Source organism: Anabas testudineus, chromosome 17 (genome assembly GCF_900324465.2).
Source record: "Anabas testudineus chromosome 17, fAnaTes1.2, whole genome shotgun sequence".
In the NCBI taxonomy this organism is placed as follows: domain Eukaryota; kingdom Metazoa; phylum Chordata; class Actinopteri; order Anabantiformes; family Anabantidae; genus Anabas; species Anabas testudineus.
In genome coordinates, this window is record NC_046626.1 from 5,799,213 (window position 1) to 5,822,113 (window position 22,901).

The 22,901-nt window shown below is 41.8% G+C and overlaps 2 protein-coding genes across 3 annotated transcripts; both read left to right on the top strand.

Moving 5' to 3' along the window:
• Nucleotides 1–5,359: 5,359 nt before the first annotated feature.
• col6a2 (collagen, type VI, alpha 2) lies at nucleotides 5,360–18,420 on the top strand. Of its 2 annotated transcripts, none has more exons than XM_026374474.2 (32): nucleotides 5,360–5,565; nucleotides 8,265–8,356; nucleotides 8,519–8,619; nucleotides 8,749–8,892; nucleotides 9,463–9,849; nucleotides 9,963–9,983; nucleotides 10,087–10,152; nucleotides 10,233–10,331; nucleotides 10,447–10,473; nucleotides 10,662–10,688; nucleotides 10,777–10,821; nucleotides 10,982–11,035; nucleotides 11,139–11,201; nucleotides 11,287–11,349; nucleotides 11,426–11,479; nucleotides 11,574–11,609; nucleotides 11,704–11,766; nucleotides 11,901–11,963; nucleotides 12,075–12,137; nucleotides 12,215–12,277; nucleotides 12,380–12,430; nucleotides 12,518–12,616; nucleotides 12,694–12,756; nucleotides 12,887–12,922; nucleotides 13,024–13,069; nucleotides 13,160–13,312; nucleotides 13,465–13,559; nucleotides 13,915–14,096; nucleotides 14,193–14,371; nucleotides 14,480–14,518; nucleotides 16,353–16,687; nucleotides 17,447–18,420. In XM_026374474.2, exons 2-32 carry the CDS (start codon nucleotides 8,281–8,283, stop codon nucleotides 17,477–17,479), a joined length of 2,826 nt encoding a protein of 941 aa, XP_026230259.1. In that variant the 5' UTR covers nucleotides 5,360–5,565; nucleotides 8,265–8,280; the 3' UTR covers nucleotides 17,480–18,420. The 2 variants fall into 2 exon arrangements, with proteins under 2 accessions (XP_026230259.1, XP_026230260.1); XM_026374475.2 differs by having other exon boundaries at nucleotides 9,963–9,977; nucleotides 10,081–10,152.
• Nucleotides 18,421–19,341: 921 nt separating this feature from the next.
• zgc:162816 (uncharacterized protein LOC571260 homolog) lies at nucleotides 19,342–22,743 on the top strand. Its single transcript, XM_026373647.1, has 10 exons — nucleotides 19,342–19,455; nucleotides 20,016–20,171; nucleotides 20,277–20,406; nucleotides 20,902–21,052; nucleotides 21,124–21,304; nucleotides 21,465–21,583; nucleotides 21,682–21,808; nucleotides 22,052–22,114; nucleotides 22,194–22,299; nucleotides 22,394–22,743. Exons 1-10 carry the CDS (start codon nucleotides 19,427–19,429, stop codon nucleotides 22,481–22,483), a joined length of 1,152 nt encoding a protein of 383 aa, XP_026229432.1. The 5' UTR covers nucleotides 19,342–19,426; the 3' UTR covers nucleotides 22,484–22,743.
• The last annotated feature ends 158 nt before the right edge of the window (nucleotides 22,744–22,901 follow it).

Below are 22,901 nucleotides of genomic sequence, written 5' to 3' on the forward strand. Positions count from 1 at the left end.
GTCCCTCAGCTCGTTTTTGTCTACACTTGAAGTCTTACAGTTAATAAAGATACACTAATGTGTATAATAATAAAAATGATAATGTGCATAGTTACCCTATAATACATACAAGAGTCTCGTTTGATCTGGATTTATCCATTATTCTCTAGAACTCACTTAAACTCTGGCGATGCCTAGAATTAACACCATCATCCATTTAGCATTTTATTTTTTAACAGTACTTTAGTTTATGACAACTTTGTTTGGTGCGTACTAGACTAACACAGTAGGTTAAATTGGTAAAGATAGAAAACATTGCGTTGTGTCATTACCTAGAATATTTTTGGCATTATTGTCATGTGCATATTAGCATGCTGATAGCATTTAGCACTAAGCTCCACATAAAAACAGTGTCTCAGAGGAGCTAGTACATACATTTTGTTTGTTTCCCTGTGCTTATATTGCTATGATGCATCTCAACATAGAAGCTAATTATTGTTTAGTTATTATGTAGCAAACCCACCCTAGCTATGACACACTAGATTTTTTTAGCTGTGATTTTAGGAATACTTTTCCACCACTTCCACCAACATAAAGTTTCAAATCACAGTTCAATTTAAATACATCAGTATGCCACCTCTCATCCGAGTAGTGTGATCGACTGTGACGAGACACACAAGACACATTCAAGCTCATGTCTTTCAATCAGAATCTAAGTAAAGTCTCATGTCTCTAACTCCAACTGCTGGATTGTCTCCTTTTTATTTTATCCAGTATATTAATAATTACAGTGAATTATTTGAAATAATGATTTTAATTATCAATGTTTCTAATTTATTAATACTTAATAATTACAGTTTCATAATAATAAGGGATTTAAAGTGCATTAAAACTGTCTCTTTGCTGCCACAGTTCTCCCAAGTTGAATTCTGTGAACTTCCATATTCCCTTGTTAACAACATGCTGAGGCCTTTTGCGTGAAGGGGTTGAGACTGGGGTCGCACGCTGGTGAAGTGGTTCGCACTGTTGCCCCCCCAGCAACAAGGAAGGATCTGGGCTCCAATCCACTTGTTGAGGTCTGTGTGGGTTTTCTCTGGTTACTCCCGCTTCCCCTCACCTCCAGCGACATGCATGTTGGGTTAATTGGCAACTCTAAACCGCCCATAGGCTATGAGTTTGATTAGTTAATAGTGTGAATATTCTGTCTTTGTATGTCTGCCCTGCGATGGACTGGTGACCTGTCCAGGGTGAAGCCTGATTCGTGCCCAATCACAGCTGGGATAGGCTCCAGAACTCCTGTGATGGATGGATGGATGAGACTGGTTGAAATCTTTGTGTCCAATCAACATAGCTCGTTTCATGTTTTGTTTGAGATATCTCATAAACTACAGAGCAGCTACAAAATACATCCACCATTTTTGGATAAAGTCTCTAAGGTGTCTCAAATACTCTTAGTTAAGCTGGCATATTAACTTAAGATAGTGACCAGAGTCCACATTACCTGCTTAACCACTGCATGTTAGCGTTGTCATTACATCTTCTCTGGTCATATTCAGTGCAGTGACAGAATCCAGCTCACTTTACAGGTACCCCCACTGTCATAGAAAACTCAGTCATTTAGATAATATGATAAAACTGTCCTACACTGTCGGCCATCCGAATCTGACTACTCATTTAGACACAGCCTCATGTCCTCCAATATTAATGTTAATATATATCTATCTTAGCAAGACGCACAACATGGTTAAAGTAAGGTTGTAAAGAAAAGCAGGCAGGTGATGTAATGTTTAGCACTGTCACCTCACAGCAAGAAGCGGGGGCCTTTCTATGTGGAGTTAGGTTAAGTGGTGAATCTAAATTGCCCATGGGTCCGACTGTGAGTGTGTATGGTTGTCCACCTTAGTATGCATGATAGCTTGGATGGGCTCCACAGGACTAATGTTAGGATAATGGATGGTTGTAAAGAAAAAGCAGAATTTTTACTTTGATTTTCTTTTTCTGCAGCAGAATCACTTAAACGCAGGTTTCAAGTTGAATCCACCCTGTCAGCAAGTATCTACCTGCTGAAGAACCCCTGAGGAACTCACTGAATCTCTACACGAGTGGTCAGTTAAGTCTGACCTTTGACCTCCCTGTCGAAGACGTACAAGAGAAGAAACTATTCCTGCTTCAGGGGTCAACAGCTTATCACTAGTGATCTCTTTCATGTATTTGACTCTTCAGTTGCTAATGTCTTAAACAGAGTATGTGTCCCAGATGGATTCTCCGGTATTAAATAGTCTGTTTTGCAACAATAGACACTTTTTTAAATTATATTAAATGTCTCTACTTCAGCGGAACTTCAGTGGAACTGTCCATGTTTAAATGAATTTTCCACTTTAATCCTGTGTTCCCAAATGTGTGTGTGTGTGTGTGTGTGTGTGTGTGTGTGTGTGTGTGTGTGTGTGTGTGTGTGTGCGCGCATCCATCTTTTCCTCTATATCTGAGTCCTTGTAGAAGGTATTGAGCTAAAATTGCAGTTATCAGAGCATTCCACAGAGCTCCTGCACGTTTATTTGTTTGTTTGTGTGTGTGCCCACCTGCATGTGACATGATGCATTTGTATTATTTACAGCATGTGCGCGTCCATAAGTGGGTGATTTGTGTTCATGGTGGACTGTTCCTCAGAAATTTGTCTTGGCTCCCCTCTTGGCTCCCCTCTAGTCTCTAGACTCAATTTCCTCCTGTTTTTTTGTACCCATAATATTTGAACTTATCTCCACTTTATTCTCACATTTGACAGTTTGAGCCTCATCCAATTGTGTGCACACATGATGTGGGGTACATCTATTTCTTCATCAATGTTTTTACTGAAAGTCTGCGGCCAAGAATTGCACTTATCAGATAATTCGACAGAACTCCTGCATGTGTGTTTGTTTGTGTGGGTCCAGCTGCATGGTGATGCAGTCTTTGCAGCATGTGCATGCATCTATATGTGATTTACTTGGCTCCGCATGCATGGCGGACTGTTCCTCAGAAATTTGTCTTGGCTCCTCTGTAGTTTTTATGAGTCTCAATTCTTCTGAATCCACAACATTTGGACTTCGCTTCTCACTACCATTTTATTCTCAGACCTCAGCACAACATTTCCCCTGAAATTCGCTGGTAGTGACCCAGGTTACAAGCATAAATTTGACAGTGTGAGCATTGTGTGTGAACAGTTGTGTGGTGTGTGTGTGTGATACACTAATGTAATGACTAACAGCTGCCTTGTCCGAACAGAGCGCACATCTGGAGAAAAGGAGGGGAAAAGATTCCTTTTAAGAAGAAAAGAAAGGAGTGTAGATCTGAACTTATCATAAGTTTAATGTAATATCCTGTTTATTTGTTTTTAAATGTATCTTTTAGATCCAGAACTTCGGAAACATCTGGAAGACATATATCACATACCTACACAGACAGTCGCAGAGATTAGGACATCCTTGTAAATAAGCTTTAAAGCTGTCACTTTGCTTATCTGTCCATGCTGTAAACGTAAACACGCATCAGCTGTCTGACCGTGTTCATGTGCATTTGCATTGGCTTGTTAGACAGCTGTGCGTTTGTGTTCCTGCCGTCACCCCGTCTGTGTGAGTTTTCATCGTAACGTCATCAAGTTGCTCCTTAGTGTGTTTTCTGTGGAAAAGTGAAAAAACAAAAAAAAGCTTCACAAGCATTAGCAGATTTGAATCGTTAATGACACTGGAACTGATTTTGCAGACCCCCCCCCAACCCCCAGCCTGACACACTCTTTCAATGCATATGAAAGAAATAAAGAAAAATTAAAGAGTAAGAGACGGCGTGTGTGGGAAAGAGAGATCGAGAGAGGCACAGAGTAGTTTACTCTGATTTGGGAGGAAGGTAATTCCTATTCTATGAGTCACAGTTTTAAGAGAGACCAGAAGCCTCCCCCCCCCCCCCCCCCCCCAACTCCCCATCTCTCCATCACATGCACACACACACACACACACACACACATTGCACCACCGCTCCCTTCTTCTCTTTTTAAGGAAAAAACCCTTCCCTGGCCAAGACAGAAGAGGAGCTTCAGAGAAATAATTCTGGTCAGCAGCTGGCGTCCTCCTCCTCCTCCTCCTCCTCCTCCTCCTCCTCCTGCTGCTCTTTTCTTTCTCAACCCCTCTCCTCTTTGGTCACTTTGGCAAAGTTCCGACTGCTGCTGTCCAACCACCTCTAGATTGATTGTAACACACTATACCAGCAGATAAAGGTCATTCAAAAAAGCAACGAGGACTACATTTTGAAACTTGCTCGTTCATTAACTCCTTTACGTTTCTGCAGTGTAGCAACAGTACGTAATGACTGTAAAGGGAACCATTCACTAAAAAAACATCTTTGATCTGATATTCTTCAATGTTCTATACACATTCCACATTCATTCATTCACATCAGCATCATCCAGACTGATTTAACCCACATGACCTCTTAATCTTCCTGATCAGATCTGGACTTAAAACCTTGTTCCTGACATCACGTCCTGTGCTCTGCACTGGATAACACATTAGTGGCAGTGTAGCTGGTTAATGCACTGGCAGCTTTGTAAGCCACATCAGAAAAGTCAAGCAGAATTGGACACTAAGATGCTCCACTACGGTTACTTTACAGCCAGCAAACCACTGCCAACAATGAGCTTAAATAGAACAGGCATTACATTCCCAAGGTCTATGCAAGTTCAGATGTGTACAGACAAGGTAAATCCTCAAAAGGGGGGACCTCCCACCATGTGCACAAACGTCTTATGCACGTACAAATGGTCAAGCAGGCAGCTGAAGCACCTAAATGCATATAAATATGGTTAGCGAGCTCATGGACAGTCTGTCAGTGTTTACACCAAGTATAAACTCCTCTCACTCTGCTTACTAATTGCAACCAGGCAGTTTGAGGGCTGTGTGTGTGTGTGTGTGTGTGTGTGTGTGTGTGTCTTTATGAGTATGGGGGGGTTATGTCTGCTCTTTATCCTGTTCTATTTCACTTAGACCACATGTATCTGATTAAAGGTGGAAAACCAAATGCTCTGTCTCAGTGATGCAAAGGCTCAGTGTGTCCCCAGGGTTGCACCATGTGTGTTGCTGAGGACCACATCTATAAAATTGTCACATCTCCTGATTCTAAAGAAACATTACATTCATTTGAGGGGCTTAAGGCGTCGTTTAGCGGGGAAGCTGTCCAGAACTCCAGCAGCGCGTTGGCCACCTCTTTTACTGTTGCATGGAAGTAAGACTGGTACAATAGGCCGCCTGTACACGCGCACACGCACACACGTGTTCCTGCAGGGCCACGGCGCCCCCAAGCGGACATCGTTGAGCACTAGGGGTGCGCCGTGCCCGTTCAGGAGGAGGGATCTGAGCCTGTTTCTTGGGGTGGACCAGGGCTGGAGAGCGAACGGACGGCTCTTCTGCGGCAAGTAATCGCGCATCCACGGCTTTATTTGCCATTGTCGAGCTCCCGTTGCCCCGTTTTTTCTTCTGCATGCCCTCCAGCTGAGATGAGGAGATAATCAACAGAGGATCCTCCGCTCACGAAGTTTTGATATTGTTGGGAAGAGTTCGGGTAAGATGCGTTTTTACGCACCACAATGCGTGCGCTCCCTCTTTTTTCCTCTCCCCTGTCTGTCGTTACCCGTTTCTGTCTTTATCCGTGTCATAAAACTAAAATGGCATTTTCCCAGTCACACCAAACTGCAGTGCGACTCCTTTGAAATCCACTTGCGAATGAAAACCACAGCAAAGAGGACAAGCGCTTTGTCAGTAGTTCTCAGTAATCTCTGCAGACTTTTGCATGAGATCTACCTGTGCAGAGATGAAAAGGTGTGAGGACTCCAACCTAGGTTCTTGCTCTGAGAAGCAGGAGAGGAACGACTTCTCCTCGACTTCTCCAGATCACAGATAGATGTTTGTCCGCAAGAGGGAGCTACAGCAACACTTCTGTTGGTGGTAGTTGGTGTGACCATTGAAGACGACTCATTTAAAAAGGCCTTTGTTCTGAAAGCATTGTTTTGCTGAGACGTGCTAGAAAATCTCTTGAGTGAATTTCAGGACTGTTGCTCTACTGGTGTAATTTATAATAATTATTATGTAAAGATGAAGTTTTACAGTTTGTTGTTTTCCCCTCATTTGCTGCTGTTTACTGCAGTGGGTATCAGTGGAGGACACTTGCAGTGTGATGAATAGATGAACCCCACACCTTGTTGAATGTGGTGTCATCTGGATGAGAGAGCTGTCAACTGATGTTGCCGTCCACCACACAGTAGCTATCAGGGCCTCAGATACACCGAAGACACTAAGGCCATATAGTCAGGGTTTGTCAGCTGGTTTCTTTGTGGGCACTAAATTAACTGCTAATCGGTTAACAAGTTTTGGAGTTTGTCCTGTGTCTTGAAGTAAAAAGTGTTTCCGCTTTAATTTATGGGATCTGACAAAGTGGGGGCAGCAAGTATTCCTAAATTACAGCCATTTTCATAAACAGCCTTCCATTTTTGGAGGCTTATAAGTATTGAAATAAAATTAACATACTTAGAAAGAAGGATTCCCATTAAGTGTGGAACCCATGGTCATGACCAAATGTGGTCAGGTGCCTGACTAGACCAAAGAAGAATATAGAATTTATTTCACCTTAAAAAACTCTTAAGTAGCTTTTGCTGAATGGTTTAGGTCGTTATCTGTGTGTAATCGAAAGTTATATAAGGCTGAATCTGAGCAGGGAGATTAGCCCTATATACAGAATTCATCCTGATACTTTTATCAGCACTGATACAGTTCCATTGACAGCTATACATGCCCACATCATAACACTGCCTCCACCATGTTTGATTGATGATGTGGTATGCTTTGGATGATGAGCTGTTTCTCTCCTTCTCTGTACTTTTCTTTTCTCATCATTCTGGTACAAGGTAATCTTGGTTTACCAGTCCAAAGAATTTTATCCCAGAACTGGTCAGACTTTTAAAAATATTTTCTGTTATCTTTGGGTTTAATCGGGCATTTCTGTTCTTGAGCATTACCAGTGTTTTTTTTACCTTGATGGGAAGCCTCTGTATTATAAAGCATCTCTTACCTGTAGACTTTGATAATCCCTAAAACCAAACAGCTTCACTAGATGTTGTGAAATGGCCATCATCATTAAGAGATTTCTGCACTCATCCACTTTAGTTGTCAGTTGTGGTCTTCCAGGCCTTACCAGTTAATTCTTTAATAAGAACCGTTGTAATGCCCACTCCTGATGTTTTTGCTGTATGTTTTTTTAGCGTAATGATGACCACCGTTGGCACTTCTTTGGAGTTTATGTTAAAACACAAACACTAATTTAGCTCCTTAAAGCCAGTGTCACACTCCAAATTCAATATGGTAGCGAACAACTTCCAAAAATTCCCAAAAAATCTAGCTTCATTCCATTACTTATGAACCTGACTCTATGTGCAACTTAAATGAGAAACACTGTAAGTTTGCCCATGTAAAATTATCTGTATAGTCACAATTTACATGGTGCGTATTGCTATATAAACTTGTGGTTAACTAATTCCGAATCTGGCTGTCCACCAAAGCCAGGTGTAGGCAACATTTGTTCTAGAAAGCCACAGCCCTAGAAAAACAAGCAGGACTGTGGATCTTAAGGACCAGGGTTATCTACCCTTGGCCAAGGCCCTCTCATGGGTTAATAGACAGCCAGTGAAGTCAAGCTGTTGAGAGATGGGAAATCCTCTAGAGGGCAGCAGAGTGAGACTTTGTGAGTTGTGGTATAAAACCTAAAGAGCCTGCTCTTAAACAACTAGACTGTTTAACCCATGTCTGCTCCCGCTGTAGGGTTTTTTGAGAAGTTGAGGTGCAACTTTTTGATTAGGTAATTACCTCAATTTTTTGTAGTCTTGTACTTGACAGTTTTATTTTCTGAGTCAGTAAATCTGTAAAAAACACAGGCCTGAATATATTTAGTAGATTTGTTTGTAAATCTGCAGTTTATGGTTGTTGTTTCTGTTTAAGTCATCAAATACTAAAAAGTATAGCCTTTTATGTAACTCATAAAAAAAACTCTGTGTCAATATTACATGCCAACTATTATTGAACATGTAACACTTTATACATTAGGCTTTAAGTTTGTCTTTCCAGTCCTTTTCATTTTTATTGTCTTTCCTTTAAATCTTTAATCTTGCATTTTCTTAATGAACTCTATCTACCATCCTTTCTTTAGTTCATTCACGTAGAATCAGAAACAGAGAGTTGCTCTATCACGTGTGCCCTGTTGTTTTGTATCAGACGGGAGAAGAGGAAGATGCTGAGGTTAGAGGTCGTCGTGCTGTGTCTTCTTCTTGGAGCCTTGACTCACAGCCAGACAACAGAGTGCACCAGTGAGTGACATCAAACTGGACCTTTTTTGCTTAAATGTCACAGTAATATGTAATGTTGAACGGGTTAAGTCACTTGTTCATAAGATTGACAGATTGATGCATTTTTTATGTGTTTCTGTTTTTCACTGAGTTTTATAAATGCTTTTTGCTTTGTCTCTCCAGAGAAGAGAAACTGTCCAATCAATGTGTACTTCACCATTGACACATCTGAGACCATTGCCCTGCAGGAGCCACCTCCTGGATCCCTCGCTAAGAGCATCTGGGTTGCTCTAATTTATTGATTTCATTCCTTGAAACTGAATTAATTGTTGTGTGTTTTAATGTATTTATAAATGGCAGTTGATCAAAGTGGCTTTATTAGCAGTGATGTTTGATGTGTCTTTTTGGTGTAGAGTTTTACTGAGCTCTTTGCAAGTCGTTTAGAAGATGCTGAATTCAGGGACAGTGTGAACCTCGACTGGAATATTGGTGGACTGCACTTCTCCCAGGAACAGAAAATCATCACTGGGATTGGTTCCAAAACACATTTTATTGATGTAAGTGACACACACACACACACACACACACACACACACACACACACACACACACACACACACACACACACACACACACTCTGACTGTGAGGGTTGGACTCAAATACAAGACTAAACACACAAGGTTAATGTGTTGTGTTAGTGATATTTGAGAGCTTTGATCTTTATCTGGGAACCATGGTAACAGCTGCATCCAGAATGAATTCTTACATTAGTCAGAAATGCTTTTGCAAAGTTCCTGATTTGATTCCATTTTGGGATATTTGTCCACTTTTGTTTGATTTGTTGTTTAATACATATGAAATCCACTTCCTGCAAATACATGGACTAACTCATAATCCTCCATAAAAAGACTTAAGCAATAAAAAATTGTTGCTTCAGCACTTTAATACATTTTTAAATTTCTTTTAACACAGCCGGATTCATTCATTATGTCAGGCTAAATTAAGCTAAGCTAACCTGCTGCTGGCTGTACTCTTATATTTAATGAACAAAAATGAGAGTGATATCATAAATATATACGTCTGCTTGGAAATCTTGCCTTGATGTCACACTTGTCACTGTTTTCAGGAAGTCAAGAAATCGTACACAAACAACACGTACCTGGGTAAGGGTACCTACATTGACTGTGCCCTCACTAATATGACCAAGGAAATGCTGGACTCATCTGCACATTTTCGCAATAACCACGAGGCCCTGCGATTTGCTGTGGTCATCACCGATGGCCACGTTACGGGTTCACCTTGCGGGACAATCAAGGAGGCAGCAGAGAGAGCACGTGAAGCGAATATCCGGATTTTTGCTGTGGCAGCTTCCAACAAAGTTGTAGAAACAGGGTTGGAGGAGATCGCCAACTCTCCATCTACAGTCTACAGGAGTAACTTTATGGCTGTGGATCTGAGCAAAGGCAAACCCGACATACAGATTGAAACCATTGACCGCATCATCAAAACAATGGTAACACACACACACACACACACACACACACACACACACACACACACACACATTAAACATGACTATTAATTCATTTGCTATGCTAACACCTTGTTGTTGTTTTGTCTTTACAGAAACATTTGTCATACGTACAGGTAAGAAAACTGAACTGATGATCAGAAATATGAAAGTTAGTGTTGCAGGCAGTATTATCACTGTTTTATTATTTCTCTTCTATTTCTTTCTCAAAATGTACAGTGCCACAACGTGTCCTGTCTGGAGACAGAGGGGCCCCCTGGTCCAAAAGGCCATAGAGGACAAAAAGTGAGCTTCACACAAGCAAACACACACTTAAAACACAATTATAGTTCACTCTCACAGACATGTTCTGCTTTTGTCTGCAGGGAGCGAAAGGTGACAGTGGTGACCCAGGTCAAAAAGGAGAAAGAGGTCGCCCAGGAGACCCTGGCATTGAGGGTCCTATTGGTCAGCCCGGTGTCAAAGTAAGACGCCACAGTTTCATTTAACCTTCACGTCACTGCAGTCCCTCAAATTTTTTATTTGTGACACTGCTGTGATAAATTATCTTCCTGTTTTTTTTTTTTTCTCTTCCTGTAGGGAGAATCGGGTCTTAAAGGCGAAAAGGTGAGGCACCGGTCCCCCTTGGTGTGGGTCAGGTTGATCGATACATGACTTACAGTACATGGTGATGTTCTGAATAAATTGCTGGGGTTGCAGATGAATGATAATTCAATCTGGTCACATGGTGATGATATATGAGTCTGTCAGTAGTTTGTACATGAAATGACTTCTGACATTTTGTCCGCCCACAGGGAGAGTTGGGAGCTCAGGGGAAGAAGGTACGCATTTCTTTCTTCAATTTATGGTAAAACCCGATATGTGACTTTGGGCCTTTCTCCTTTAACTGCCTCTTTTCTTTATTAATAGGGTGTTGCCGGGGTCCCAGGGCATAACGGGACTGATGGACAGAAGGTAGGGACTATAGAAAACAACATTTCAATTTTTTACCCGTTTAGGGAACAAAATACCATTATTCTGAAATTTTTAAACTGTGGATGTCTGATTCTGAAGCACAACTCTATCTTACAATTGTTTTGTAATGTATGTTTTTTCCTTTGTCTTCTCTTTTTAGGGTAAAATTGGACGGATTGGCGCTACAGGCTGCAAAGGAGACCCAGGCGACAGAGTATGACTTTGGACATGATTTAGCATTGTGAATATGACATGATTTACCATTGTGAATATCTTGTGGTATGGTTTATTAATGGTGTGTATTGGATGGTTTGCAGGGTCCTGATGGATACCCCGGAAGCTTTGGTGAACCTGGCGGTCCCGGACCTGATGGAGAGAAGGTTAACAGTCTTGTCTTTTATTAATACTCGTCATCAATCTGACTTGTGGTTAAATAGTACCTAATTGTTTATGTCATGCCCTCAGGGAGATCCTGGACGGCCTGGAAGACCTGGTCCTATTGGCCCATCAGGGGAGCCTGGACCAAAGGTAAGCTGGGAAACAGGGACAGGAGTAGCTACTACTACTAATGAAGACGAAAGGCTAATGTCTGTGTCTTCCATAGGGAGAAAGGGGAAGCCCTGGATCACCTGGCTCGCCTGGACAGAAGGGAACCCCAGTAAGACTCAGTTCATCACCACAGACAGAAATACATTCAAACACATTCTTATTTACATGTATAAAGTAGCTCACCGCTGTGTTGTGTTTCTCAGGGAATACCTGGAGGTCCAGGAGAAAGAGGAGAGCCGGTAAGAATGCCCACTTCACCTATAACCCCTTCCTCTCCTGTCTTTCTCTATCTTTGTGTTGCCTGATGGTTTTCTACATATTCTTCTGTTCCAGGGGAGACGAGGAGATAATGGGCCAAAGGGTGCTCAAGGGCCTGATGGAAATAAAGGAGAAAAGGTATGAGTTAATCTGCATCATCACAAAATTTCAACACATTTCTGAATTATGAACTTTATGTGCTCAAATGTTTGTTTCAAGATTTATTATTTTACCACTAGGGGGCCCAGTGCTGACTTTATTCTATGTTTCAGGGTGAAATGGGGCCAGAGGGCCAGAGAGGACTCCCAGGTGAATCAGGAAACAAAGGAGCAAAGGTTAGAAAATTGTACTGTCTCAATAGTGTCAAGTAATACAAACACTGTACAGAACTCTTTACTCTGTGCTCTTTTGTTGCTCATGTTGTTGACTTTCTCTTCACTGAACAGGGAGACAATGGGCTGCCAGGACCCAGGGGACCACCAGGTGCAACAGGAGAGCCAGGGAGAAATGTATGTTACAAACTAAGTTTGGGCATCATGTCTATACGTGCCATGTGTAGCTTGCTTTAACGCTGTTTGTATTGTAGGGTACAAGAGGTGACCCTGGTGAAGCTGGACCAAGAGGAGAGCCTGGACAGCCTGGACCAAAAGTGTGTATCTGTTTACGCATAAATGTGGCAGCATCATTCTTGGGCTCTTCTCAATAATGTAGTTTCATGTGTGTCCTAATTGTTTATTTCCTATCTATATAGGGAGACCACGGAAGACCTGGCTTTAGCTATCCTGGACCAAGAGGACCATCGGTAACATGCACACATGCTTAGTCTCCTTACATTGGCTAGCTGCAGTGATAATGCTTATCAAACAAATCTTCCCTGGTTGTTTTGCAGGGTGAGCGAGGAGAAAAGGGTAATCGTGGCGCTCGTGGCAGCAGAGGAGACTGCGGTCAAAAGGGCGACCCTGGAAATAAAGGAGGTTCAGGAGAGCCAGTAAGTAACTCATTGTCACTGGGTGTCTGCTGTCACTTGTGTGTGTTATATATTGATGATTTCTTTGTCTTTAACAGGGTGAGCCAGGGCCTCCAGGTGAACCTGGGCGCAGAGGAGACCCAGGAGAGGGAGGACGTGACGTAAGTACACAAAACCTGTACATAAAGAAACATTTCCACACATCGACATAGAGCAGGTGAAACAGACTGTAAAAAGTCCAGTTTCAAATAATAAAATCAACTGCTGGGAATTCTTTGTTTTTGTCTACAGGGAGATCCAGGCCCCGAGGGCGATCCCGGCCTCACTGTAAGAACATCTCATCTGAGCACTGTTTTATCACAGACTCATCTTCAGAAACACACAGATGATAAAACAGCTGTAATCATGTGTCATATCTCTTCATGCAGGAATGTGATGTCATGAACTACATCAGGGAGACGTGTGGCTGCTGTGGTGAGTTTAGCTGCGACAGCTAAGCTGTTCATAATGTCAGTACACTTTGACCGGGCGTCAGATCTTTGCATTGTGTTTTGTTGTCTGCAGACTGTGAGAAGCGCTGCGGAGCCGTGGACATTGTGTTTGTGATTGACAGCTCGGAGTCAGTGGGTCTCACCAACTTCACCCTGGAGAAGAACTTCGTCATAAACACCATCAACAGACTGGGATCTCTTGCCAAAGACCCTCAATCGGAAACAGGCGAGGATGCAAACATAGTCGTACACTTGTTCCCTTTCTTGATACATGATGTCAGAATCAGAGTCTGCTCAGTGTCTGTGGAAGTTCAACAGCTGTTTTTCAAATGGCTGCCAACTCAAGCATGTTTAGACATGTCTTGCTTGTGTCCCCAGGCACAAGGGTGGGAGTTGTTCAGTACAGTCACAGTGGAACCTTCCAGGCCATCAAGCTCGACGACCCCAAGATCGATTCACTGTCTTCTTTCAAGGTCTCACGCACGCATACAGACACAAACACATATGCAAACAGCTTTGAAGTTTATTTCCAGGATGTAGCATAGACTGTTTGTGGAGGAAAGACAAAAGTCTTTCCTCCACAAACAGTCCTCCACATGTTTCTTAATTTATCAAGTCTGGTCACATGCGCTGTCTGCAGACATGCTGCAGATGGAAATCATCTCATGTGCACATGTCTCTTTCTATATATTCTCAGTGACAATCACCAACATGTGTGCAGTGCCACGCTGAACACTGCCATCAAAGAGTCTCTTCCCACAAAATCAGCCTAGGTTTTCAAAATGGCTGACTGACAGTTATTCACGTGCTGCCTTCTCCACTATCCAGGACGCAGTGAAACGTTTGGAGTGGATTGCTGGAGGAACATGGACTCCATCTGCTCTGAAGTACGCCTACGACAACCTGATCCGGGACAGCCGCAGAGCCAAAGCTAACGTCACTGTAGTTGTCATCACCGATGGACGCTTCGACCCCAGAGATGACGACTCTCTGCTCACCTACCTCTGCAGGTGCCTGGCGCTGGCGGCTGTATTTCTGATTGCGAATTGGCACAAGTGCATAGAAATGTGCTCATCGCTTGTATTTGTGTCTCCTGGTGTGAGCAGTGATCCCAGTGTTGATGTGAGTGCCATCGGTATTGGAGACATGTTCGACCAAATTGAAGAGAATGAGAGTCTGAAGAGCATCGCCTGCCAGAGGGATAAAAGGGTGATGGGCATGAGGCGTTTCGCAGATCTGGTTGCTGAGGAGTTCATTGACAAGATTGAGCATGTGCTATGCCCAGGTAAACTCGCACTGGGGAAACACATTGTGTATGTTCACATATTGGACAATGAGAACATGTTTTGGTTTTTGCTCCTAATCTCTGACACTGTCTCTCTTCTTGCTTTAGATCCGGTCGTCATATGCCCTGACCTCCCTTGTAAATCAGGTAAGATTTTGAAACATTATGCATCAAAGAAGCTTCTCCCTCGCTTTGTACTCATTGCATCATCATTCAGTGACCAGCGTTATTAAGGCGTCTGTATGCTTTAAACAAAGTGCTTGTCAAATTGGAGCTGAGAAAGCATACAGTATTTCTCTCTCAAGCTTTTTGCATTCATCACACAACCACTTTTTGAAGTGACTACTATCCCTGCTTCCCGAACTGTGACTTCGTACAGTTTCTAGTTTGTTTAAAATATACTGACGCCTTAAGATATGTTAAAGCTTACATGTGTTGTGGCTTGAGCAGCGGCCAATATATCTGTTGTACAGGTGCCATTAATGTGGGTTTAAAGCCAGCCTTTTTATGAAATGCGGTAAACCTGCAGCATCTTGTTTGGCTGTGTTGATGCGCCGTGTCTGTGGGACCCTGCCCACAATGTTGTTCCGCCCACTTGTTGCAGGAAGGGGCATCCCTGTGGGGCAAGCCCCTGCCCCCTGGAAGCCACTGGCTGAGGAAGGGATCCCTTCATTGGTCCCCACCTCTTTGGAGGGTGTGGCTAACCTGCTGAACGGCCTCAGCAAGCAGCAGTATGGTGTTGGCGTGGCAACCATGGCATACACAGCCCAGAGAGCCAAACTCGCCCAGGGAGCAGACAGGGAGCTGTGGACCAAGCTGTTCATCAACTCCTTCAAATATGTCTATGGAGACATTATGGGGGACCCAGAGAAAGCCATAGGACTCTGCTAATGCTAATATGCTAACGATGCTACCTCGCCTTTATGGATGCCAATAAGCTTACTGCTGGACATTGACTATATTTTATAAAAATTGAAGGCATTATTTAACTCTACAGGTGCATTATACACCTGGGCTGATGCAACACAGTCGCATGATATGAAGCTGGTCCTTTCATAAGCCTTCAGAGCAGCCTAATGATTAGATACTTTATATAATGGGCCCAAAGTCAAAATGTGACTGCATGATACTCCCTCTCTTCATAAAACAATTCTGAATGAACAGATGAAAGTGGCACCATCTCTTACAAACTGTCTGTTAGTAGCATTATACATATCATTTCTACCGTCTTTTGTGGAATATTTCCATTCAGATTGTGAGCGAATGTTATCCATTTGTTGGAGGCAGATTCATCTGTAGAGCAATTCATGTTGCTCCTGTATAATGTACAGTGGTTCTTTAATGAAGCCTCATTTCCACTGTGAATCACAAGCTCATTTTTGCTGTTTTGCACAGATCCATGGTTACAGCCTTTTATTTATTTTTTAAGGCTCATTTAGAGTTAGTGACTCATGTTGGTGAAAAAAGGCCATTACATGTGGAAAATACCTGCTTTCCTACATGTCGCAGTATCCTGTATGAGTCAGAAGTGGGCGCTGACAGTGAAGGAGCTATTGTATGCTATGCCCTTGATTGGTGCATGTTGTTTTGCATGTGGCTTTGGCTTGTAAAGTCGGATGACTAGAGGAAAATGGCTAAAGAGCAGCTTTAACCAGATATTATGACATTATGTTAGCTCAATGACTGCAACATACTGATGTTAAGGATTTTGTTTTGTGAAAATAGAACATATTGATGTTGTCATATTGTTATGTGGAGCCAATAAAACTATAGAGCAAACTAAAACAGTGCTTTTTTGGTGCGGCAACTATTGATCTGAGAAGGTTTATAAGAAATCACACAGCTGGACTGCAGCGAGCATGTATGGAAGAACAGCATGTACAGTATATTTTCTGCTGGCTTTGACTTTTGAACATCTGTGTTGCAGCTGTAGCTCATAGAGCAGCATGTTTGATTTAAAACTTTATAACTGTGTTTCCAGGGCCTGCTGTGGCTAGCTGCGTTCAGCGGCCGGTGGATATAGTGTTCCTCTTGGATGGTTCTGAGAGGATGGGATTGGAGAACCACCGCAGGGCTAAAGAGTTCATCGAGAAAGTGGCTGACCAACTCACGCTGGCCAGTGGCCCGACAGATGAGAGGAATGCCCGCTTGGCTCTGGTGCAGTACGGCAGCCCTACAGAACAGAGGGTGGAGTTCAAGCTCACACACAATAAGACAGAGATCATTGATTCATTAGCACGTGTGACCTACATGGACTCATCTTCTGCTCTGGGCAGCGCGATCATCCATGCTGTCAACAATGTGGTGTTCCTACAGGTATGATAAACACACACACTGGATTCTACAGTTTTTTTTAACAACCTGCATTATATACATGTTCTTCATTGCTGATTACTTGCCATGAAGTTTAATAAGTTTGGAAATTTTCTTTCTTGCAGAGACTCAAATTAAAAGATGGGTATTGTTCTGTCTACAGAAAATACCTAGTGATAAGTACAGCTGGAGCTAGTCAACAATTAGCTTAGTATAAAAACTGGAAACACAGGTTAACTGCTAGCAGAACTCAAAAAGTGACTAAGTCACTACTCACTAATTAAAATGTTTACAAAAACATATAAACTATACAAAAACATAGGTGCAAAAATAGCGAGTTGTGATTTTCCAGGGGTTTATTTGCATCACTATTTCTTGGCCAGACACGGTGACTCTGAGTCTCTGCTGGTTTCCTGGCAATCTCACAGTAACAGTAAGCTCAAGCTGTGGTAAAATGTTTTTCTTACAGATGAAACAAATGAAGTATACCACATTAAACAGCAAGTCTTAAAAGTGTAGAGTAAAGCTAGTTGTTTCTCTGGGGAATAAAAGTGATGGTTGTGTGTAGGGTGAAGAGCAATATAGTAGATTCACATTATGGACTATCACAATCACAGTGTTTTAGATCACTGGTTGGATAAGATCAGCAAAGATAGTGTGAAATAATATCATCCATCCTCTCATCCAGCAGAGAAGTGTATTTTCTTAAAGTGTTGATCACTTCCTTTATTCCTTTAACTCTGTGTAATGTTGTGTTTGTAGCAAGGGAAACCGGTTGAGTCGTCGCAATGCTGAGGTGGCCTTTGTGTTCATCACTGATGGCATCACAGCCAGCGATCAGCTGGATGAGGGCATATCTGCCATGAGACGAGCAGAAGGCGTTCCCACTGTGATTGCCATGGGAACTGACACCAATGAAGAGGTGCTGCGGAAGGTGTCACTAGGGGACACGTCAGCCATCTTTAGAGGAAGTGACTACACCGTGCTCAACACAGGCCCGTTCTTTAATCGCTTTATCCGCTGGATATGCTAATGAGGAACCAAAAAGCTCTACACCATAGAATTGAAATCTGTAGAAGAAAAGAAGGGCCTTCCTTCACATTGTACACATAAACACACACAGAGGGGTAAGCCACTCCTCTGTGATCATTATCATTATGAATGATGGATGTAAGCACTGAGACGGCGGCATATCTTGTTTGTACGGGTGAACATTCCACCCATACACCCATAAGACCAGCACATATTGAAACACATGCAATATCACTTGTAACTTGGTTGTTCTCTTTGTTCTAAATGTATGGTCAGCACTTCCCACCAAAGACACACACAAGCATCCCACAGGAGAGTATGATTACTTAATGTGTATGAAACTAATTGCAGGCTTTATTTTGTTTTTATGCTGTGTTGATTTCCAGTTTCTCTCTATTTGTCTCTCTTCACAAAGTCACATTATTTACATTAAAGGTGCTAAAGCAGCAATAAGGACCAAGCCATCTGACTGGTACTGAAAGTATTTTTACATCATTTTATGCTGAAGTTACTGTAGTTCATCAGGGGATAAAAACATGCAGGGAAACAAAATCACACATAAATGTCCCACACAAGCCACACAAGAATCACACACACACACACACACTCACACACACACACATACACATACATGTGGTGTAGTGCATAAAATAGACGTATCTGTAAACATTAAGTCCAAATAAAGCCTAATGTGGTGACCCCAATGCTGTTGTTTGTTTTTGCAACAATATGTGCTGTAGGTCCATGTGTGATGTGTTAATATGGCTTTAATCTGTGTGCAATTTGTCATGAAGTCACAGTGAGCTGAACAGCAACCAGGTGGTGCTCAACACCAATTTTAGAAAAGGACCGAAATCATACATAATACATTTCCCTGTGATGACAAGTAATATTCATCTTCTTCCCATAATAAAAATGATTCACTCTCACATTATTTTGATTCTTTAAGAGAAATCCTCTCTTAGCTCCATTACATCATTCATAAAGGGCATATTTTTACATCTGGCTGTCTCTGCTGAATCAGGGAGACAAGCAGGAAACCCAGTACTGGACACAGACTAATCTACAGTATTTGAGCACTTCAATGATTACCTGCAGCCAAGAGAGATTTCCATCTATTTGATTGCAGTTCTAATATTTTAAACAAATGGTCCACACTGAAAAGCACATTTCTTCAAGTAATAGTACAGTTTTACTTGAATAAAGTACATGAAGTGTTTAAATTAGCTCAAACTTCACCAGATGCATTATTAGCAACGCTTGCATCAATATCTATTCTGCAGAATTAGTATTTATTTTTGTCACTTTAATTCAATTTCTATGATATTTTTACTCATTAGAAACAAATGATGTCACGTTATCCACACACAAATTTTGTACACTATGAAGTTGTATTATGTTTTTGACACTGATTTTTGTATGACTTAATTTGACTGATGTCCAGAGAAATTCAGTTTGTAAGTGGAGTACTGTACTTTTATACTTAAAGTATCTACTCGCCTTAAGATGAGCAAAACAATTTAGTTGCTACTTCTTCTAGTTGCGGAGTGCTTTAGGTTGGATCATTCACACTTGCACTTCATTACTCAGATTGAATACTTTGGTCACTTCAGTACATACTGAATCGCATCTGACGGCAGAGTTTGACCACTCCAGGACACCGTAGTAATGTGACCACGGCGCCGTATAGATATATATCACATATATCATATGTTTGTCGGCGAGAAACTCCAGCAAACGTAAGTCATCTTTAAAGATGAGGATCAAAGACTAACTCAACACGTAGTTTGTCATTAATATTCGTCAAGATAATGCTAACTGCTCAAAGACATCTGAATTATTTTCCGATTTTCTTTCAAACACCTATGTTATGTTGTTCTTCTCCACTACTTCATTTCTTCTTGACTGTCATTTAAAGTTAGGAAATACTCACTGTAAAATGGGAAAAGCTAAAAACTAAAAATATGTCGGTGTTTAGATTTCCAAGTTCAAAGTTCTGTACATTATATAACCCGAGTCGTTGTATAACTACAACGAATTGGAACAAAATGTACGTTATGTTAGTTGAGTATGGAAAACATACCATTATATCCATGCATGTATAAGAATATAAAATAGTGTTACTGTAGAAAGGGTTTGTGGGTTGAAGCATTCATGCAGCCATGACCAAAAATGTAATTGCACTGGAACTGTGTGTGTGTGTGTGTGTGTAGCCATGACCAAAAATGTAATTGCACTGGAACTGTGTGTGTGTGTGTGTGTGTGTGTGTGTGTGTGTGTGTGTGTGTGTCTCGTGCAGTACTGTCAACATGGAAGGAGAGCCTCTCTCAGCCCTGTGTACCCCTGCTTTTGTGGTGGATGTAGACAAAGTGAAGAGAAATGCCCAGCAAATGATTGAACACTTTGAGAAGCTTGGAGTTCAGCTTCGCCCACACATGAAGACCCATAAAACCCTGTATGCGCACACACACATACACTCTTACACTATAAAACACTCGTACAAATTGGCCGTATGTGTGGGATACGGATAAAGTCTTCATCTGTGCATTTGTGTCTCCAGGGAGTGTGCTGACATAATGACAGGTGGATCACGGAGGTGCATCGTGGTTTCCACGTTGGCAGAGGCCTGTTTTTATGCTGACCATGGATTTGATGACATCCTCTATGCTTACTCAGTTCCCTTTGATAAGGTTCTTAACTCACACAATAAACCAAGTTTTTTTTTATTTTTTAATGTTACTTATGTATAGCTGGAAAAGTGACATTATTAGAGGAACATAAAGAAGTCAGTATGTATGCTAAAACACAAATCCACCTGACTTTTAAAAGCACAAATGCAAACAATAAAATTCATCAATTTGAAGAATTTCCCCATCGTGGGATGAATAAAGTCTATCTAGCAAGGCTCATAACTTTTAGCTGCTTCGGTTTAGGGGTAAGGTATTACTCATGCTGGCTCACCGCAAAGCTTACTTTTACTTGAAATAGTTATTTTTGTTCTGAATTGAAATGTTATTAAAACAGTGACTGAACAGTGACTAATTATTTCTGCCAACTGACTAATCAGTTATTATGAAGGTCAGTGCAAGCACATTATTGCAATATATTTGCACATTATTTCTTGCATTTTAACCATACTCTAAAATATCAATTGCACTCATTTATGATTATAAATGTGTATCTAGATAGAGCGTTGTGCAGTCTTGTCAGAAAGGCTGGAGCTCTTTCAAGTTTTATTGGATCACCCTGATGCTCTGGAGCAGCTCAAAAAGAGACCACTAAAAGATGGTCGACTGTGGCACGTCTGGCTCAAACTTGACTGTGGCAACGGGAGAGGTAAACATACAGAGAAATTAACCCTAATCCTCCCGACCTCCTGCTGATTGAGTGTTTGCTCTTTCTTGTAGCTGGTGTCCTGCATTCAGCATCAGAGGCTGTCAGATTGGCACAAGCCATCGCAGAGACTGAGGGTGTGCAGCTAACAGGAGTGTACGCTCACTGTGGGAACACTTATAACTGCAGAGGAGTGGAGCAAATTCAGACTGTTGCTCAAGAAACCACCAGCTTGACGCTGCAGTTTGTGGAAAAGTAAGACAAGCAATAAAGCTTTTAAGAAAGGATTTTAAAGTTCTAATACCTCAAAGGTGGAAGAGATTTTAAACTCGTAGAGTGATGTCTAATTGAAGAGCTTTATTGATATAATGGATAATTCAGGAGATTGAATTAATTTAGGTTTGTTTTCTGGCAGACTGAAATCTGTTGGGATCACCTGTAAGTCCAGCATTGGCTCCACTCCTTCCTGTAGCCACCCAGTCAAAGACATGTCACAGCTCAGTGAGGTGCATCCTGGAAACTACGTCTTCTATGGTGTGTGGATAGATGTAGTTGTACCAGTGTACCTTAATGTCAAAAAGTCATCTATAGAGCAGTGATGGTTTGACAAAGTATTTGTTGGCATGTTTTAGACGTGCAGCAGTCTTTGATCGGCTCATGCAGTCTGGAGGACGTGGCTGTGCGGGTTTTGACAAGAGTCATTGGACACTGCCCTCACAGGAACCAGCTCCTGATTGACTGTGGATGGACTGGAATCAGGTGCTGTTACTATTATTAAGTGCAGCTTCTTTCATTTTCCATTCTTACAAAATACAAATTAGTGTATATCAGTAGTATTCATAGCAACTACAGCTAATACAAGATCTAGCTTTGTTCATTCACTGCTACAATACTGACTGTTAGCTTGTAAGCATCTGTCACCACACTTGAAATATTGTGATCCTATCCATCCAAACTTGGCCCAGATGTAACCTTTCACCTGCTGTTGCTTGCTCTTTCCAGTCTGGACGGAGCTGGAAAACTTCCCACTGGATTTGCCGTGATTGAAGGACATCCAAACCTCAAGTAATGATATCTCTACTTGCTTCAGAAGTCAATGGTAAACTTGAGTGCAAGTGATGTAATGAGGGATTTGTCCTTCCAGGTTAGTATCTATGACGCAAGAGCACGGAAGAGTGGAGCCCATGTCAGGACCACTGGACTACAGCAAATTCCCCCTGGGCACTCTGCTCACGCTGATTCCCTACCATGTTAGTACTGTTTAATGTGAAGTAAATCCTAGTGATGTGTTAGTTTTATTGTGTGACTCTCCTCTTATCTGTTTCTCTTTGTTAATTTCTGCAGTCATGTGCAACAGCGATGATGCATCCTGTTTACCATGTGCACTCTGAGGGTCGTCTAGTGGGGAAGTGGACACCCACTCGCGGGTGGTGAACAGCTGTCCAACTCTGCACTTGAACATGACTACGTTGGGATAGCTGAAATAATTCTGAGAGGACCTTGTTTCACCTGTAGTCTATTTCATAAGCAGTGGACGTCTGTTTGAAGAATATTTACTGTATACCTCCTCTCCTCAATCCCTATGACAAAGGAAGCATTTCAGTAGTAATCATTCCAAATTAAAAGTGCACTAACCTTTGATTAAATAGCGTATAATACTTTTGTAGATTCCACAATTGTTCTGTATAATGCAATGTGGAGAAAAACCACCTGTATACTTTTAAATGTCTAAATAAAAGAATGGTTTAGGATAGCATTGTCTCCTATCCCCAATGTCATATTTGACTGTTTTGTGGCAAAGACCCAGCTGAATGCCATTAGACTCTGGAAACCTGTTTGTATTCCACATACC